This window comes from Hydra viridissima, unplaced genomic scaffold (assembly GCF_058129835.1).
Source record: "Hydra viridissima isolate aposymbiotic clone 2 unplaced genomic scaffold, HvirCarnegie_v1 scaffold_2, whole genome shotgun sequence".
NCBI classification, from domain to species: domain Eukaryota; kingdom Metazoa; phylum Cnidaria; class Hydrozoa; order Anthoathecata; family Hydridae; genus Hydra; species Hydra viridissima.
This window is the reverse complement of record NW_028324301.1, coordinates 9,199,364-9,219,897: the sequence shown is the minus strand read 5'-3', so window position 1 is coordinate 9,219,897 and position 20,534 is coordinate 9,199,364. Positions and strand designations below refer to the sequence as shown.

The 20,534-nt window shown below is 32.3% G+C and overlaps 2 protein-coding genes across 2 annotated transcripts; one reads left to right on the top strand and one right to left on the bottom strand.

Moving 5' to 3' along the window:
* Positions 1-5,927: 5,927 nt before the first annotated feature.
* LOC149891802 (uncharacterized) lies at positions 5,928-6,751 on the top strand. The gene has a single exon (XM_090080611.1). The coding sequence runs from the start codon at positions 5,969-5,971 to the stop codon at positions 6,749-6,751; it is 783 nt and encodes a 260-aa protein (XP_089936737.1). The 5' UTR covers positions 5,928-5,968.
* Positions 6,752-16,475: 9,724 nt separating this feature from the next.
* Positions 16,476-20,159, bottom strand: LOC149891801 (uncharacterized). The gene is made up of 8 exons (XM_090078008.1): positions 19,871-20,159; positions 19,609-19,775; positions 19,165-19,488; positions 18,855-19,042; positions 18,415-18,667; positions 18,132-18,320; positions 17,358-17,669; positions 16,476-17,279 (listed from the first exon to the last, which is right to left on the bottom strand). Exons 1-8 carry the CDS (start codon positions 20,034-20,036, stop codon positions 16,635-16,637), a joined length of 2,244 nt encoding a protein of 747 aa, XP_089934134.1. The 5' UTR covers positions 20,037-20,159; the 3' UTR covers positions 16,476-16,634.
* Between the last annotated feature and the right edge of the window lie 375 nt (positions 20,160-20,534).

Sequence of the window (20,534 nt, the reverse complement as noted above, 5' to 3'; positions counted from 1 at the left end):
CATCTGACTTGCTGTTATTTAAAATCTCCATGATCACATTATCCACCGACTCTGATATCATCATGCTGTGACCGAAATAATCCAGTTTTGATTTTAGGCTTTCCCTCAAATTCACTAAAGCTAATCCGCTTTTAAGTTTTATTCCAAACATAAAAGTTATTTTCTGATGACTCAGTTTATTTAATGTGATGTCTTTTTGAGCAAATATTTCATATCTAGTTTCTACTTTTGATGGAGGATGCTTCAAATACTTGTCGAAAAAAAGAAATGATTTATTACACATCTTTCGATCATAATGAAAAAATTTATTTTTTTAATACATCATTTTACAAAAAAATTATTTTTTTAATACATCATTTTATTCCATCTTGAATTTTTTAATTCTTCAAAAAGAATTAAAAATCTGTTTAAGCAGCAGAAGCACACACTCTATATTTATCCTTATGAAAACCTTTACGCAATGCTTCAATCTTTAATCTATTTCTTTTCATCAATGTATTCTACGCTTTCATCATCTTCGCTTTCATCATCTTCGCTTTCATCATCTTCGCTTTCATCATCTTCGCTTTCATCATCTTCGCTTTCATCATCTTCGCTTTCATCATCTTCTCTTTCATAACGATTAAGCCTTAAACTATATCTATAATCTTCTCTTAAATCTTCAAACATTTCAAGCATATCGTCAGTTAATTCATCTTGTAAATTTAACATATCTCTTTCAAGTCTATCCAGATCTCTTTCAATACTATACAGATCTTTCCACGGTATGTTTTGCCCCATTGAACTCATTAGTTCTTCCATTGCATTCATTCGTTCTATTATTTCACTCTGTCTCATCTTCAGTTTATATATCAATAGAAATTTATTTAAGTCATTTTCAAAAATTTTTTTCATCTGTACATTAAGCGTAATAATAGACTTGTCCGAGAAGAAGGTAAAAGCTTCCGGATTGACCGACTTGAGCATCACCAGAGTTGAGCGTGACAACGAGTCTTCTACCAGCTGCGACACTGGGCATGGAGTCAGCTTCTCCGAAATTTCTGTAAAAAGAAATGGTGGATGTAGAGCCGATGGATGAAGTGGATTGGTAAAGAAGTCCAGTCGATTTGTTGTTGAATGAAGTCACATTTGATCCGTTCCACGACGACAAGTAAAAATCTTCCAGTCCAGAGGATGAAAAGAAGCATGTACTATCACCGTCATAACCAGGAAAGTAGGTGTAATTGTTGGTGTTGTACGGTGTCCAAGGAGTGAGAACAGTGCCGTTACCTGGAGGTAAATTTCCGTCGTACATTCGGACTCTAGATTCCCACCATTTTCCAGAGGCGCCGATGATGTGCACTCTGATGTATTTCAACAACACACCATTTCCTTTTCCGTTGGTGTTCATCAAAACGTATTCGCTACCGTAAGTGGTGTTCAAATATCGAAACGTTCTGCAGTACAGCTTGAAAAGAGGGATGGAAGCAGGAATAGAAGCAAGTGTGGAAATGAACGGTTGAATCCAATACGTGATGGCAGTAGCATTTCTGTTCACGAGTTGAATGGAGACGTCGTTTCTGAAAGGCATGTCCAACGTGAAATATCCTCCCAAGGAAGTGGTGCTAAACATGTTGCATCCCTGCAAAGAATTGGCGTAAAAAGCTCCTCCCAAAGGAGAAAAAAGCAAATCGGTGGCAAGTCCTGTTTGATCCACGCCGATTCCGTCGGTCACCTCAATGTAGTTCCCCACATTGATTTCTCCGTCAGTAAAGATTCGAATGAAAACTTGACCGGGAATATTCGTGCCAGAGGTGCTGTATAAAGCCAGCCACAATCTTCTCAGCACTCCTGATTTTCCAGAAAACGCAAACACTGGCGAAGTGGTTAATGCTGCAACGGTCTGAGACTTGAACCCCAAACTGGTAAAACTCGAGCTTGGAACGACACTGGTCAAACTCGATTTTTGCAACAGCAAGTCCACATAATTTTTTGTCGCTCCATCTTGTGCGTTGGTTGGATCGAGAACGTTAATTAATTTGTGCGAGTTCAAATCCAAATCTGCTGCACCTACAGTCGTCCCACCTGAAGCATGCGTATCCACGTAATTTTTCGTAGCTGAATCTGAGGCTGATGTAGGTTCAGCTAAATTAATCAATTTATGAGCTGTCATGTTAATGTCTACGTAAGAAATATTATTGTAAGAGACTTTGGTGTCTACATACCCTTTTGTTGCAGCGTCTTTTAAATTGGTAGGATCGCTCACATTAATCAGTTTGTGAGAGTTCATGTCGATGATTCCCGTGATTGTACTGGATCCATCTGTTTTAACACACAGGCTCGAGCTAACGTCCACGTAATTTTTTGTGGCAGCGTCGTGAAGATTGCTCGGTTCATTCAAGTTGATCGCCTTGTGAAAATTTAAATCCAAATCTGTAGTTCCCACTACAGTGCCAGTACCACCCGAAGCATGCGTATCCACGTAATTTTTAGTAGCAGCATCGTGTGCGTTGGTGGGTTCACCCATATTGATGATTTTATGAGAGTTGAAATCCATGTCTGCAGTGATGGTGCTGTTTCCATCTGTTCTGACATAGAGATCACCTGTTATGGCTGATGATGAGGAAGGATCATAAAATACCTTCCCAATTCAGTTCTTCCAAATTTGTCAATCATTTTATATAGACACGACTTTTTTTTCACCAAAGTGTGTTAACAACGCTTTGAAAGTCATCCCCTTCCTGTAATTTTTTTAAAACATAAAGACACAAGTGACCACAATAAGACGTATCGCCAAATTGAACTCTCTCGCTGTTGTAAAAGACTGGGCTTTTTAAATAATCAATGAGCTCAACAAGAGGAGGCTGAGCATAAGAGTCAAAGCTGTATTTTTTGTCTCCGTCTTTATACCAACAGATCCAATGAAATCCATCTGTGCTAGAATCTCCCGTGTTGACAATTCCACATTCTTTTTTTCTTGTCTTTTCTGGCAATTCATCCCTCACAAAAACACCTCGAAAGTTTTTAATTTTAAGCTTTTTCACAGCATCTATTAATTGAAAGTTGGTTAGAGGTTTGTTCGGTAGTACAATTCCTTCAACGTTGATCATTTTAAAATTCAGAAAAATTTTAAAATTTAGAAGAATTCCATAGAGTTTACATTTCATCATCGTTCGATTCTTTAACCTCTACATCCAATTCTCCCATCATACTGATATGAGAAAAAGTTACATTTTTCACGATGACTGCTTCTACTAGTTTAACTTGAATAGACACAATAGAAGGACCGATATACACTCCCTCAATTCTAAGTCCTCCAATGGCATAACATTTTTGATTGAGGAAATCATGTCCAGAAGATCTGACTAAATTTCTATTATGACGTTCTCCTTTGATACCATATTTTATATCAAGATCTGTTTTCCTTCTATGAAATACAGAAGTAATGAGTATTTCATCTTTCTCATTTTTATCTATAAACATTTTAGCATAAAACACAGGAGATACTTCAGGATGATCAGGTTTATATTTTAAAATACTCAATTCGTTTGAATTAATTTGCTTTTTTCTTCCTCCTTTTTTAAGTTTGGCTGACAATTTATCCACTTCACCTCTAATAAACAAAGTAATCTTTTCCATTGTGCTAATAAACTTTTCTTCTTCTTCTGTCTTTCCCTTTTTAGCATCAAAGCAAACGAAGGACATGGAATAGCCAGTCAATTTTTGTGTTGCCGGATCTTTATTCTCACATACACCATACGAAAATAATGTAGGTGTTCGTAATACAAGAGGACCATCTCCATTTGAATAAGAATATTTTACGGGTACTTTTTGATATACTACTGGTTTTGTTGCCGCGTAAATTTCTCCAACTGATAATTTGCTCTCATCAAAATTTTCAATCGTAATAAAATTCATTTCTTTTATATAGAAAAGAAAATTATTTATATCATTTTTCGGATTAATGAAATTATTCGAATTTTAAACATCATTTTTTGCAAACGTATCAATTCTTCATTATTCACCTACGAGTTGAATGAATCTGGATATCTTAACCTTATCGTCATACAAATTATTTTACTAATTATACCACAGTATCTACGCAAGTTATTCATGTATGTTTCCAATTCCATATTTCCTCTATCCCATCGAAATTTCTGTTCCATTTCTAAAAAATCATCAACCAATTCATTTTCAAAATAATACATCTTTTCAAGGATATCATCCATATTATCTAAATTCACTGCTTCATACATACTACAACGTAATTCATCCAACATCAATTGGTACCTAGACATGAACTTATTCAAGTCAATATGTTTCATGCATTCATACATATCAGCTTCAAACACATTTATTTTTATAATCATCTTATTCATTATCTCATTCATTGTCGCATTCATTTTTTCTTGCCGTGAATTTATTTAAGTCATTTCAAAAAATTTTTTTTCTTGCCATACAAAACGACGCGTCTATTTTTGCAAACGGATCAATTCTTCATTATTCACCCACGAGTTGAATGAATCTGGATATCCTAACCATTTGACTAAAGATCTGTTCTTTTGCTTGCGAATGACTCTTTCAATTCTAAATATGTCTTGATTGGTCTTTTGCATTTCTTGTTCATAAAATGTACCTTGTATTTCTTCGCTGTGATGGTCTGATATTTTATACGTAGGCGGGTCTGTGTACTGAATTTTTGATATAGTAAAAACCTCCTCTGTCCATCTCGGTGTATACCCCTTTTCAAAATGTGATTTCTTTTTAGTGATCCTCACTTTATCTCCAATGGAAAATTTAGGTTCTTGTCTTTCTGTTCTCACCTTTCCATTTAGGGTTATCCATACCCTGCTTTTATTCTTTTCATCGCTAGCTTCAACTGGAGTCATTTTAATGGAAGAGTGTTTGGTGTGGTTGTAGTTATCAACCATTTTGTCTAAAACGTCAATGTATTTATTGGTGTTGTTAGCTGAAAAGTATTTAAACATTCTCTCTTTCATTGTTCTATTCCATCGTTCAACAACGGAACTTTTTTCTTCATTTTCAGTGGAGTATAATTGCACACCTAGAGCTTTTACATGCTTGTTATAAAACTCTTTACCTTTATCCACCCACATTTTGACGCACTTTCTCTCCTCAAATATTTTGCTTAGAGCGCTAGCTACATCAACTCCAGTTTTACTCTTTAACGGAACAATCCATCCATAATTTGAAAACACATCAATAACCATGAGCAAGTATTTAATTCCGTTGTTGAATTTTGAAAACGACTGCATGTCGACCAAATCTATAGCCCATATTTCATCAATGTCATTCACAAACACTTTTCTTCTTCTGAAATGATGCATTACTGGTTTATGAAGCTCGTTTGCAAGTTGATCAGTCCATTTCAGGTTCTCCGGTGGTTTTTTTTTATATTCGATTGCGAATCCGTGGAAAAATCTGTGATTTTTTTAACACCTAATCCGAATTTGGCTTTGGCTTTGATGATGGGTTCGATGATTTTTCGCTCGTTTATTTCTCTCTGAGTGGGATTTTGTATAGAGTTCATTTCTTCAAGCATCATTCGATCTGCTAAATTTCTGTTTTGCTTGTCGTTAAAATACTTGTAAGCTAAATCGTGGTGATATGCAGCATTGTCCACTCTATCCACCGGTTTGCTCCAATCTTGATACATGTCTGTAGAAGTGAGTCTTTTATCTAAATTGGTTCCAGGCCCCGCAAAGTTCATACCTGGAACGTGCATTTCTCCTGGAAACTTTGCCCATGGAAGTTTGATTTTGTTTGAGAGTTTGTTGATCGATTCCACCAAGTCTCCTCCGCTAAGCGCATGCGCAGAAACAAACTTGTTTTTGGTTATTCCACAGATGACGCAAGTTCCTTTAAGCATATTTCTATTGCTTTTGCTTATAGCATGATGCAAGTTGTTCGTTTCTGTTATTCTTTTACATTTAACGCAATACATTTTTTATATTCAACATAATAAAAAATGGAAGTGATTGATTTGTCATGGAATGTAAATAAAAGCAAAAGGAAAAACAACAAACTTTTGCCTAGAAGTATACGTGGAATCATTATTGGAAAATCAGGTTGTGGTAAAACGACGCTGCTGCTCAATTTACTTTTAAGACCTGGATGGCTAGACTATAATCATTTACAAGTGTTTGGAAAATCTCTTTTTCAGCCAGAATATAAAATATTAAAAAACTCGTTCGAGAAGAAATTACCGAAAGAGGTTATTCTTGATTTGTTTAACATTCAAAGCAAAATTGAACAATTAAACGTGAGTCCTGAATGTGTTATTGATGAAATTTCAAAAAAATGGAATAACACAGAGGATATGGAATGTCAATTTTTTGAAACAGCTGACGATGTGCCAGAACCAGAAGATCTTGATTCATCCAAAAACAATTTAATGATCTTTGACGATTTGCAATTGACTAAACAAAACAAGTGCGAAAAATACTATATCCGAGGAAGACATTCTAACGTTGACTGCTTTTACCTCGCTCAAAACTATTTTATGCTACCTAGACAAACCATTCGAGAAAACGCTAATTTCATTTGCTTGTTTCCTCAAGACTCGAAAAACATTAACCACATTTACCAAGATCATGTTTCAAGCGATATGAAAATAGAAGAGTTTAAAAAGTTTTGTAAATATTGCTGGTCTCAACCTCACGGATTTGCCGTCATTGACTTATCCTCAAAAAAGGATTGTGGAAAATATCGAAGCGGATTTGACAATTTTTATTTTCCCAACTCTATATAAAAAGATGAGCGGATTTTATCTCCTTGCAAAAGCAAAAAAAGAAACTCCAACCGTAAGAAACAGCATCATCCAAATTGAGTTTGATAATCCTATCGAATTCGAACCTAGTAAAAAGTATGAAATGGCTCTTGTAGGCTTTGACTCTGTTCACAGCTACACCAACATCAACTCAACAAATAATGTTTTCAGATACAGTCCCAATTCCGGTTCAAACAGCTACACCATTATCATCGAAGAAGGAGCGTATGAAATTAGCGAGATTAATGACTATATTCAGAAGGAAATGCAAAAACAAGTTGGAAACTTGTATAGAGATGATGGTGTTGTTATCGGTGCAAACCTAACCACTTTAAGATCTACTCTGAAATTTGGAAAACCTGGAGCAACAACAAAATATTGGGTGGATTTCAACGTGAATAACAGTTTAGCTACTATTCTAGGATTTAATAAAGAAGAATATACCTATGTAGAGAAAAAGGATGATCCAGCAAATCCAGATAAAGTCACAAGTTATATCGATTATTACGAGTCTGAATCACTTCCGAAAATAGATGATATAGCTATCATCAGAATCACAAACGATGTGATCGGAGCCTCTTATGATAACGGAAAAAGAACATCTGACATTTACTCTTTTCATCCAGACTCTGGTCCGGGCTATAAAATTAGCGAAAAGCCTTTCCACTTGATATACTTGCCTATCATGGTGGGTAGAATTTCAAGAATGGAATCAAGAATTGTAGATCAAAACGGTAACTTGATCGACTTTAGAGGTGAAGACATTATCCTCCGATTTCACGTTAGAGAAAGAATAAACTCTGTGCTTCAAGACCTTTTTACAAGCAGCGCAGTTCAGCGATAATTTTTTTTCTTATATTTAAAAAATGAACAACTACCAAAAAGTAAAAATTAACATCTCGCAAAGTCAATCTGACAAAATAAAAAAAGCGATGCAAGAAAAGACTGATGTTAGTATAAGACTATCTCATCAAGACTTGAACGGTGAACATGTTCTCGCTATCACTCGTGCGCAATTGAACAAAATTACAAAAGCGTATGAAGCTGGAAAAGGAGTCACACTCAAACTGAGCAGAAAACAATTATCATACAACTCAACCATTGAAGGCGGATTTATCGGAGCTCTTTTACCGTTATTAGGTATGTTAGGCAGCACTCTTGCAACAAGAGTAGTTCCTGCTCTAGCCACAGGATTGTTAGCAGGTGTAGGATCTTCTGCTGGTTCTGCTATGGTTGATAAAATTGCTGGAAGAGGAATCGTTTACTTGAAAAAGAATGGAAATGGAATGAAAATGACTGCTGCAGGATCAGGAATCTTTTTAAGACCTTGGGTAAAACCTACTATTGGTGAAGGACTCTTTGTTAAAAATGGAAAAGGTTATCAATCTGTTGGAGCCGGATTATTGCTCGGACCAAACTCACCCTTCTCAAGCATTCCTTTTTTAAATTTAATTTTGTAAATTATACAAAGAAAAAAACTTTTTTCTTGTTATAAAAAATGTCAATGAGTATTACAGAACAAGATGAATATGAGGAATTTTGTTACAGTGAACTACAGCAAATAATTAATCCCACTTTTGACCCAGAATTACACAGAATTGCTACACAATTCCACAATGATAATCGCAAAAAATTAAATACCTTACCCATTTTAAAAAATGCATTTGAAGAAGAACCAAAACAACTACATGCACAAACAATAAGACAAACACCTTTTTCATAATGTGAACACATTATAAAAAAAATATCAATCTGCCGGAAAATCGACATTATTATGCAAAAAAAGTAGCAATGAGCTGGAATCGGCACTTCCTAGTAGTTTTGTAACATTTTTAGAATTTACAGCGCACCTATCCAAAAATGGTCCCAACCTCAATTTTGAGGACCAAAAAACGACCGATGGGGCATTAATCTGCAAGGTCTCAGATATCACCAGATGTAAAAATCTAAATCTAATCTCTATAGCCCAAGGAGAAAAACACATTTAAAGTTTATAGCACTTTGCGCTACTATTCGCACTTGGAGCCTCGTTGTAAATCTATTTTTTTTTTTTTTCACTTTTGGGTATGGAGTTTTTTAAAAAAATCAAAAAAACTCTTTACATATATGTGTTAGCTATAACCTGACAAAAAATCAGCTCTCTAACACTTGTGGTTTGTGTACAGGGACCTAAAGTATAGGGTATGGCACTAAAAGCCTCTTTAAAAAGAGACAACGGATACTTTACGTTTTTATTCTAACCTTATTATCAACTAAGAAAGTTTCAAAATTTAATTGAATGAAGCCTCGACATGTATCTTTCAGGCAAAAAAAAAAAAGAAGCAAGACATCTTTTATCTGTGCAAATATATAGCTCTTAAAGTGGGAATCTCGCCTTTGAAAAAACAGCTAAAATATAGCAGCTTTTTGTGGTTTTTATGCTTTTTAAAGATTCAAAGTTACATCAAGTAACTAATTTAGTAACAACATCATGTGACTAGTGGATATGGGATTCTAAGGTTGTTAGACTTCACATTTGTGTGTACTTTGTCTGCAAAAAGAGTGCTTTTTTTGTCCTGGTTTGTATAAAATATGGGGTTAAAAACACATAGCTAGAGGCATTTTTTCTAATTGTTCTGAATTTAAAACACATAAAAACCTCTTTATATTTTAGTTGTTAAACCCACAGGTTTGCTTTGTTGTTTTTGTTTAAAATGATTGACCAAGTATTGGAAATAATAACAACTTTTTTTAATTTTAATAAGAAATATATGTTTACTGAAACAAAAGAAAATCCCATTTAACGTTAATCTCCCATTGAAAAAGCACATACATACAGACATGAAATGATTTCCTTTAAAAAAAAAACTACTTTATGGTGGTGTTATAATGTTTATTGCTTTTTCTTCTAAATGCTGTTGAGATTTTTTTATTTATTACTTGCAAAATAAGATATATACTTCTGATTAATTTTTTGTAAACTTATGATACTTTATGAAACTGTAAATAAATGAATATAGTTTATAATACAAACAAAAAGTTCAGACAAGAATATTTCTTATCAACAAGTTTTATATCAAGTTTGACTGTTTAAAAAGAAAAAAGAATTATTTAAAAAATCTAATTCAAAGATGTTTGTTGTTATAGTCAGTAACACATTTCAGTAACTTGTCTTCATAACCAGGGTGATCAGGGTTTCTTTTGTACCTAGCCCACTGAGCACTGAAAATTGAATGCAAGGCTTCTGTTGATTGCTCACTAAAAATCTCAAATGCTATACCCTTTAGAGCAATAAATTCAGAAACATGGCAGAACACTGCATTGGCTTTTTTTGTAACTGAAACTGGGAGTTGAAGATATGAGTTCTGTAAGTCTTTGATATGTTGAACATATACAGTATTTAATGTCCTTCCAAAACAGGAGCTAACAACACTCTTAAAATGTTGGAATGTTTTCACAAAACTAAACATATGGTCTGCCTTTTCTCTTTCAACAATTCTTTGCAAAACATCCGTATTCTTCAAAAGCTTATGACAACCATTCCCAACAAACTCTCCACCATGATAAGGTTGTAATTTAAATTTGAGAAGTAATGGCCAATTTTTGCCTTTAGGCCATATCTTTAGCATTGATCTGTAAATAGGATTTACAATCTCAAGGAGAAGATGAAGTTCCATTGGGGGAATAAACTCAATAACTTGTTTGACATCTTCTTGGTCAAGCAATTGGTTATGAACAACATTATGAGAATCCCTTGCGCACATTTTTCCATTCTCTTTCTCAATGAATGCTTTATATAGCATCCTCATGGATCTGAAGTTTTTTGGAGGTCAGTAGATTTAGCATCACACCAACAGCAAGGTGTTTGCTTGAGTGAGACTGAATGCCACAGATGATATTGGCTAACTTCATATCACATGCAATAAAGAAAGGCACATTAATTTTCCAAAATAAACTTAAAATTTTTTTGACATAAGTTTCATAAGTTTCTGAAACATTTTCAGAAAAAGCAACAAGTAGCTGACGCTTGGCACTTGTTTCTTTTCCATTCTCTACAGTCAGTAAGCTTTTGTCATTTAAGGCTGAACTTATTTTGACATTTTGACATCCACCATTGGAGATAACACTCAAGCTGAACTTGAGGAAAGATCCTCCACCATCAATACTTAGTTTGATGAGAAGCGGTGAAGTGGTTGCTCTAACTCTGAGAACTGAGTTATAAAAATCCCCTAAACTCTTGCAGTGAACAACCTTCGCCAAATAATCAGTTTTTGTTGATGGCTTTGTAAGTGAGATTTTGGAAACTTTTAATAAACTTTCAATCTTTTTATTTGAAAGACCAGTATTGATTTGAACTTGAACCATGTCCAAAGTAGTTAGAGAAGTTCTTGATATGCACTGAGCTCTGGAGGGGTTTAAAAGAATAGTTAAAGCTTTACCACTTTCTCTGCTCAGCCTAATTGTGCCCTGTGGAGAGGATACCTTTTGAGTTATTACAGAGGACGCAATTTTTTCAGCAGTTCTGGAATCAGTTGCTATCATTTTCTTTAAGTTTTCAAATTTGATGGCTTGTGAACATTCATGTGTTATTCCTCTTTTGACTACACTGAGACAATTTGAGCATAGTTTATCGAAGCTACTTGATGATTCTTTCAAATCCTGATCGGTTGAAAAAGTGAGCTTTGTAGAATGTCCTTTTAGTTGGCCAACCTGGCAAATAAAAAAATTACAAGAATCAAATCCTTTGGTCAGTGGTCTAATAATCACTTTGTTAAAGTCATACAGCTTGGGAAGAGGCAAGCTTCTATCTCCTTTACCATGCTTTTGTATCATTGCTCTGGAGGAATTGTATATGCCCAATGGAACTCTATCATCCTTAAAATCAACGGAATTTCCAGAAAAATTACCTATTCTTTTCTTGATAAAATCAGAAATATGTCTGTCACATTTTGAAAAACAAAAGAAGCATACAGATTGCCGACAATCTTGATGAATTTTTCTTTTATATGGCATTTCAGTGCTTAAAAAACTGATCTTTGAAAAAAAATTTCAGTACAAGCTTGTGGTGGTAAGAAATCTTTTTATTTGTATAGGCTGTTGACTGCTTAAATGTAATTACTTTGATGTTGTGGCTTTTCCCGGAAAACACATATAATTTGTTTTTACATTTTTAGATAGTAGAACAAACTTGGTCAAAGCAATAAAAGATTTTAGGAGATACTTCAATACAAAAAAAAAAGCACATCAAGGTTAAATATATTTGATTTATATAAAAAAACTTGATTCTAACATTAATTTTGAAACTATTTTATTAATTACCAATTAATTTTGAATTTACAATTCTAAAGTAATTTTAACAATATGAAAAAAAGTTGTTATTATTTCCAATACTTGGTCAATCATTTTAAACAAAAACAACAAAGCAAACCTGTGGGTTTAACAACTAAAATATAAAGAGGTTTTTATGTGTTTTAAATTCAGAACAATTAGAAAAAATGCCTCTAGCTATGTGTTTTTAACCCCATATTTTATACAAACCAGGACAAAAAAAGCACTCTTTTTGCAGACAAAGTACACAAAAATGTGAAGTTTAACAACCATAGAATCCCATATCGTTTAGTCACATGATATTGTTACTAAATTAGTTATTTGATGTAAATTTGAATCTTTAAAAAGCATAAAAACCACAAAAAGCTGCTATATTTTAGCTGTTTTTTCAAAGGCGAGATTCCCACTTTAAGAGCTATATATTTGCACAGATAAAAGATGTCTTGCTTCTTTTTTTTTTTTTTTGCCTGAAAGATACATGTCGAGGCTTCATTCCAGTGCCGGATTAACCCTTAGGCAAATAAGGCACATGCCTTAAGGCCAGCAAAAAATCCAGGCCACAAAAAATTTATACATAAATTTATATTTATGTCTTATCTTTATTGATGAAATTATTATAATTATTCTAATTATTATACACATTTTGTTCATATATCAATTTTACGATGTCAAAAATTGTAACTAATTCATTCTTATAAGTGATAATTTTTTTCTTCTAAAATATCGATTTAAAATATTTCGAATAAAATATTCAAAAAATATTGTTTTTTTATATTTTTGAAATTCGATAACATTTGTTTTAAACAGTGGAACTCTTTCGTAAACAATAACAAAACGTGGTAATAAAATTAATGGTTTTAGCAAATGAATATACTTTTAGATATAACTATTATTATAAAATTGTAATCCTTTAAGGTTAAATCGTATTTTATTTTACGTAAACTGAAACAGTGAAAAGCGCAACTTTGCGTCTTTAATGGAAAAGCGCATAATTATGCAATAATTATGCAATAATTCTAAAGACCTAAAATATGTTTTTAAATCACGTTCTTTGAGTACTTCTACGATAAAAGTTCTTCATTATCATTTTCTTAAATTTTATCTTTTTTTTTTTTTTTCTTTTTTTTTTAATTTATTCAAATTAGGTAAGTTAATATGACTAGTTTAAGAAATTCATTTAAAATTAAAGCCTTGTTTGCGACGGAACTTTCATCTGATAAAAGATGAGGTATTGTAGTGTTTTAAGTCTTCCAGCAACTGCCTTGCAAACTGCTCACTCCTCTCCAGGGAAAACCCAGAAGAACGTCGACCCTGAGTTTGCCTCCCTTTTGAAGAGCGGGTGAGAAAAAAAAGAAAAGCATTAGTTTAATACAAGCACATCGGTCTAGGCCAAACCTCATTTGACCTTAGCCATTAGGTCCAGTGGCGTATCTAGGGTAGGGCAGGCAGGGCACGTGCCATGGGCGCCAGCCTGAAAGGGGCGCAAAAGAGGCTTGGTTGCGATACAATAAGCGAGAATTATATAAAATAAATTAAGAAAAGGTATATCATATAAAATAAATATATTATATAAAATAAAGTTTGTCATCATTTACTAAAAAATTGTAATTAAGCACTTTATGTGGGGAGGAGGGGCGTGAGATCGGTGTTTGCCCCAGGCGCTATTTACCCTAGGTACGCCACTGATTAGGTCTGTATATTAAAAAGATAATGAACCTAACTCATTATCTGGAACAATAATACAAGATGCTTGAGGTCTTGGCATTTTACAGTTTTTTAAATAAAAGACACTTATTTCCATTTTACAAATATTTTCAATTTAAAACTTTTCTTTAAAATAAAATTGAAAATTTTGTAAAATTCTTAATTATGCAAGCTCTTTTGTTTAAAAATAATCCGAAAACAAAAGAACTTTTTAATTACTTTTTATTACGTAATAAAAAAGTTGCGCTTTTTACTGCTTTAGTTTACGAACATAAAATACGATTCAACCATCCTTTAAATTTATTGCTTGGTGTTAGGTACAGTGAAAATTCACTGTACCTAAGAAAGCGTTTTTTGCTAAATACAGTGAAAATTCACTGTACAGTGAAAGTTCACGGTATTTATCAGAAAAGTTTGGTGTTACGTACAGTGAAAATTAACATGGAGATTTATAAAAATAATATTAAAAGTGTTGCTATTTTGAAAGTTAAGGGCGTAATGATCATCGAAGCTAAGTAACATAAAAATTCACTACACTTCCGTGAAAAACCAAAAAACAGAAACCCAAGAAATAATTTATTAATAAAACTTTATAACAAAGGTACATATTAATGAACCCAGAGAGGGAGTTGTTAATAGAATGGAACTAATTAAGGAATATATTTTTGTAAATGAATTGTCGGGGATATTTTTTTACCGTATATATATATATATATATATTAGTTTTGTTGCAGGAGTCCATTAAATACTTTTTAATAAAATTTTGGTGTTCACAATTATGATGACACACTTGTGGCAATGTTTGCAATTATTTTTGGCGCACTTAAGCCATTTGCACTTATGTCTGACAGTGCAACTGCATCGCACTTATACCAGTTCGCACTTGTGCCGATTTCTGCAAATTCTTATGGCGCACTTATGCTAGTTTGCAGTAATGATAGGTTTTGCATCTGCTTCAGACTTATACCAGTTCGCACTTATTAAGCGTACCTATAAACAAATAACAGACATAATGTCTGAGACATTGCTAAATAAATTTTCAATGGTTTCAAAGTATTTGTTGAAAAGTAAACTATAAAATCTGATTGAAAGAGCAAACCTATTGGCAACACTTAAAAATAAAAATAAAATTCAACTTTAAACCAAATACTATAGCAAAATCTTTTATCTTGACTTTTAGTGATTAATTAGAGGCTGTGAGTTGCAGTAATGAAACTAAATAATAGTCGTTTTTAACAATAGACACCAGCGGGAAGGTAAGTCAAGCTGTCTATCAACTCAAAAACAACACAACAATAACAACACAATGATTACTTCCAATAATACCACATAGCACCAGATATTTGACTTCCTCGTATAAATCTTGGATAAGCATCATAAAGATTTTGGATAAGTACAAAGAACTCGAGTGGGTAGTTTCTGGGGATCTTAAATTATTTTCTATGATACTTGGACAGCAAGGTGGTTACACAAAATTTCCTTATTTTTTGTGTGAATATGATAGTCGTGATAAAGCTAAACATTGGAACCAGAAAGTGTGGCCAAAAAGAACATTGAATGTTGGAGAGAAAAACGTGCACTTTGAATTTTTGGTTGATCCTAAAAAGGATCCTCTACCACCGCTCCATATCAAACTTGGCATGATGAAGCAGTTTGTGAAGGCTTTGCTAAAAGATGGTAAGACATTAAAACACCTTTCAAGCAAATTTCTTGGAATGTCTGAAGCAAAGCTGAAGGAGAGAGTTTTTGTTGGTTCATTTGTAAGTTATTCGAGAGTTATTGTTGGTCAGTACATTCTTAGGCTAATGGAAGATAACAACTTCAAAAACATGACGAACTATGTTGAGAGGTCAGCATGGAATTCTTTTAAAGATGTAGTTACGAAGTTTACAGGGAATCAGAAGGACTCGGACTTTAAAAATATAGTAGAAAATATGTTGTGCAATTTAAAAAAATTTGGGATGCTCAATGAGTATAAAACTCCATTTTTTGAACTCCTATTTGGATTATATCCCGGATTATATCCGATAGTTATAGCATTAATGTCGCTATAACTATCGCTTCCCGCCGAGGCCTGATGCCCTAATAAATAGCAGAAAAATTTCTAATGATAAAAGCTAATAATTTATTAAAATACCAATATTTCTAGAATTACTAACTTTAAATTAAAATTCAAAAATCTACAAATTTCAGAAATTTGAAAATTCTAAAATATGAATTAAAATAATGGCTCCCAAAGAAACAAAAATAATAATAAACTTTAATTTTTTAAAGCTAATAAATAACAAAAATCAAAAACAATAAAATGTAACTTGCAACAAAAAATATGCAGAGATCAGCAAAAATTATTTCTACATTCAAATATTTTCAAGAAAAATCAAATTAAAGCGAGAAATGCTTGACAGAAGCACGAAAGGGCTATTTAAAAAGAAATATTTTTAAACATCAGACAATTTCTCAAAAAAAGGACACTATTTAAAGAAACATGAAGCTAATTGCTAATTGAAAGCTAATTAAAATGTTCTTTATAATATATTAACTTATATTATGACACATTAAATAAATAAATATAAAGAAATATGGAGTATGCTCCTAATAATGTAATTAGATATAAATATGCTCTTTATAATATATTAACCATTACTATAAATAATAAATTATGTCGCAACAATAGATATTTCAAACATAAATAGATATTTCAAACATAAATAGATATTTCAAACATAAATAGATATTTCAAACATAAATAGATATTTCAAACATAAATAGATATTTCAAACATAAATAGATATTTCAAACATAAATAGATATTTCAAACATGTTTTAATATTTTATGTTATGAACCTAAATTCCACTATTTCCTTACTTTACATTGAGCGCAGAACCAATACCCTTTAGGTTTGCAAGATATTTTTAGACAAACATAATGTGACCAATCTAAACAATGATCACACTGAAGCCATTTTTGACTTTTTCCATCCGCCTTCGATTGCCCGCATAATTGACATGGACATTCTTCAATGCTCACAGCTTCACCTTGTTTGATAACTTCAGCCCATGCAGCCTCTTCAAAATATTGCTTAATGTCATCAAGACTTGCCTTTTTATCTGCTATCTTATTCGATAAATGCTTTAAAAATTGGCAGGTGGTAATTTTAGCACTCTCATGCAAAACCTGCTGGGCAACTGTTCTTTCTACAAACCAACAGAGATGGATATGATCTTTTTCAAAAGAACCCAACTTTTCAAATACTTTTAAAGGTTTGTCAAAAAGTCTCTGTTTGTTTTTACCTACGCGGCCAGGTGGCTTCCGCTGGGGTTGCCTTAAAACTAAATCTGTATCTGGCTTTTGAGAGACTGCTTCAGATATTTCTTTATTTCTGCATTCAAGTGGGGTCGATATAAAATCTGCACTTGAAGTTGACTGAACTTCTAAAATTTCTTTTGATGATAGAACTTCTGTAGGTGTAAAACCTTCTAGACAAGGATCACTTTGAAACTAAAAAAACTAATAAGTTTTCTTATGCATTTCTTAAATGATTCAAAAACTGAAAGCATGTAAAATCCATTGACATACCATAAGTTCCCATTCACCAGAAATGCATTGTTGATTAATAGATTCTAACCAGGTAATCGCAAGTTCAAATTTTTGGGGTGGCATTTCAGAGAGCAAGGAGGCTATTGATTGAAGGTAACTCATTGCTGTAGTAAATCTTTGCTTGGATGTGGCACAACAGAGAGGTAATGATTCTATACTTGAGGTAATATGAGATGGCGATTGGTCAAAACTTACCTGGTTTACTTCAGGATTACGTGAAATCCATCTAAATAAATCAATTTTATTGTAAATAATTTCTGTAAATAGTGTGAAGTTGAAAAATGTTTTGAAAAACCATTATTTCAGTGTACACAAATTTAAATAAAAATTAAATAAAAATAATTTATTCATTTAATTGAACTATAACAAACAGTCAATTTAGCAATAAAAAAAAGCAATTAATGTATCAAAGTATCTTCGTTTGTTTTGCTCCTTAGATAACCTAAATGACAAGGCAACTTGTTAAAATAACTTCTTTTATAATAAACAAAATCAGAACATTCAATAACTAGTAAATTGTGTACAACGTTACAATACATGTTTTGTTTACTAAATTGTAAATTGATTATTAATCAAATAAATTTTAGTTTAGCAATCAATAACATACGTGGATTGAAACTTAAATATGGTCATAAAGTTATATAATGAAATAATACGGACCTATACTATTATTATTTTCCTTTAAAAACTGCTAATACTGATTTGATCAAATGTGTTTTATTTGCATGCTTTTGTGAAAAAACATCAATATTTATTTGTGTAATATTTATCTAAAACAGCTGTAGTCACAATATACACGTACCTCAACTGGAACAAGAAACCCCATAAAAAAACATGTGCACATGGCACTCCAAACCCTGATGCTGCATCACAGACACAAACCCAGTCTATTATGTTATAAAAAGTTGTTTGACGATGGATTACCTGTAATGAATCACTGTCCTACAAAACAATAAAGTGAATAATAATTTTTTGCAGCCTTATTGAAAATCAAACAGTAATAAAAAAAGGATTACATTCAATAAATAGTAATAACATCATATAAACTAAAATCAGATTTTAAACTTTTGTCATACTGTTCAATGAGATGACGAAGAATAAAAGAAGAAACATGACGCGAATAAAACTTGAGTGGCTCTGGAAGTTTATTATTAACTTTAAGTTGCTGGTCAAAGTCTGCATGTTTAGATTTTTCTATTTGCACTCTATTAACCTTAAGAATTTTATCTATAAGATTTCCAGGTGACATGCGTGACAAAAGGCCAACATCTTTCAGTGTTCTATGATATCTAATCAGAATAATAATATTAATTATTCTAAAAATAATTGTAAAATGGTTAATAAAAAAATTTACTTCAATATTTAAAAAAATTTCGTATTGCTTTAGTAAAAAATCATGGTTTTGTTTGATGTAAAACTTTTTCTAATCACAAGACTTTTCCATTAATATTATTTAAGTACTCTTAAAATAAGTACCTTTCGAGTCTGTTATTAGTGTGATTGTCTAAATGCAATAGACCTTTTCTATAGTGACCCATAAACATTTCTGGTATTGTCAGCCAGTTTTCTTGAAGATACACATAGATTGTTGGGAAATTTTTTTCAATATTTAACAAGGCTTCAGTGCATGCTGCATGATTACCGTACATTAATTTCTGTGTAGCCTAATAAAACATTTATATATAAAAGTGAGCATATAGTTGCATTTTTCCAATTTTTTTATAAAAATATTTTCCAATAGTGAGTAAGGTAAACAACAAAAAACACTAATATTATAATTGCAAACCTTGAATAATAATTCCTGATCATCAGTTGTAAATCTACCCTTTTTAATTTGATAAATAAAAGCTTTAGCTACATGAAAACGACAAAGAAATATTTTATTTCCTGGAAAAACAGACTGTAGTCCAGATATTTCTGCTTGAGCTTTATCAACCATGAATATTGACTTATGAAAAGTTTCAATCCCGACCCATTCCTTAGCATGTGTCATTAGGAGCTGTAGATGTGACTGATCCTCACGATAAACTAAAGACTGCACTACAGGTCTCCCCATGCCAGTTTGATCCACAACAGCCATTGTGTATAATGGCATAGAGAAGTTGTTAATCTCGATATTTATAGGAAATTTATTTATAACAATTTATTAATTTTTTAAAATACCTATTGTTTTAAGGAGAAGTATAACCTTAAATGTTATGCCACGCACTAAACCTAGGTTAACACAAACCTTATAGGTACCATCAAGCATGATACACTCGGGATACTTTTTTAACAATTTTATTTGTTCAGTTGTTGTCCATGAGATACACTCTACTTTTCTATCAAGATCGGCATCAATATGGGATATAACGTTTGGTAATTCCAGAACTTTAATAATTTCATCAAGAGCAGGACCTGTTTATTTGATAAGGAAACAAATTAATCATTTAAAAAAGAGAATAACTTAAAGACATACATTTTGAAATTTAAGTTTCAATCAAAACAAAAACCTTTAAATTTCATTCTTTGCTTTATGTTATAAATATCACCAGGTCTTGTCTTTAAACCATGTCTGTTTAAATTGTCTGTTACAAGAGTAGGATTAGCACCATGAGATAGCAGAAGCATTGTCTGCTGTTGGAGAACTCCTTTTGGTTGACGTTCCGAACTATACATAAAGAATTGCTCAGGCCCATGTGGATGGTTATGGACTAAATTTTTTTTCTTAATAAAATAACTCCTTATATCTTTTTTATAGGCTACTTGGTAGAACACTAGTCTCGTAACCCTCTGCCTCTCTTTAAGACACTGGGCATTACTTCCCCATAATGTTTGCATATCCACCTGTAAAAGCAAACTAAAAATAAAACTAAAATAAAACTAAAAATAAAAATTGTTGGTAAGAAAGAATTTGGAATAAACTTTGGAATAAGTTTTGTATGATATGTTTATTTTTTATAATAATTTCTAAATTTAATGGATATTTTATTTTTGACTGTTTTATTTATTTTCAATTTTAGAACTTAACATAATTAATTATGAAGAATCAACTTTGAATCAACAAGGTGGTTGTAATTCTTATAAGCGATACCATAATGTAATTGGATAGAGTGTGTCAAAGCACTTTACAAATTTAAAACTGAATGCGACAAACCATGAATGGAATGAGCTAAA

Excerpts from the sequence above, each read along its gene's own strand:
- LOC149891802 (XM_090080611.1), top strand. The coding sequence starts at position 5,969 with ATGGAAGTGATTGATTTGTCATGGAATGTAAATAAAAGCAAAAGGAAA.
- LOC149891801 (XM_090078008.1), bottom strand. The coding sequence starts at position 20,036 with ATGTATAGTTCGGAACGTCAACCAAAAGGAGTTCTCCAACAGCAGACA. Across the intron at positions 19,776-19,870 it reads GCAAAGAATGAAATTTAAAG|GTCCTGCTCTTGATGAAATT; the intron begins GTTTTTGTTTTG and ends TCAAATAAACAG. Across the intron at positions 17,280-17,357 it reads CTGGTGAATGGGAACTTATG|TTTCAAAGTGATCCTTGTCT; the intron begins GTATGTCAATGG and ends TAGTTTTTTTAG.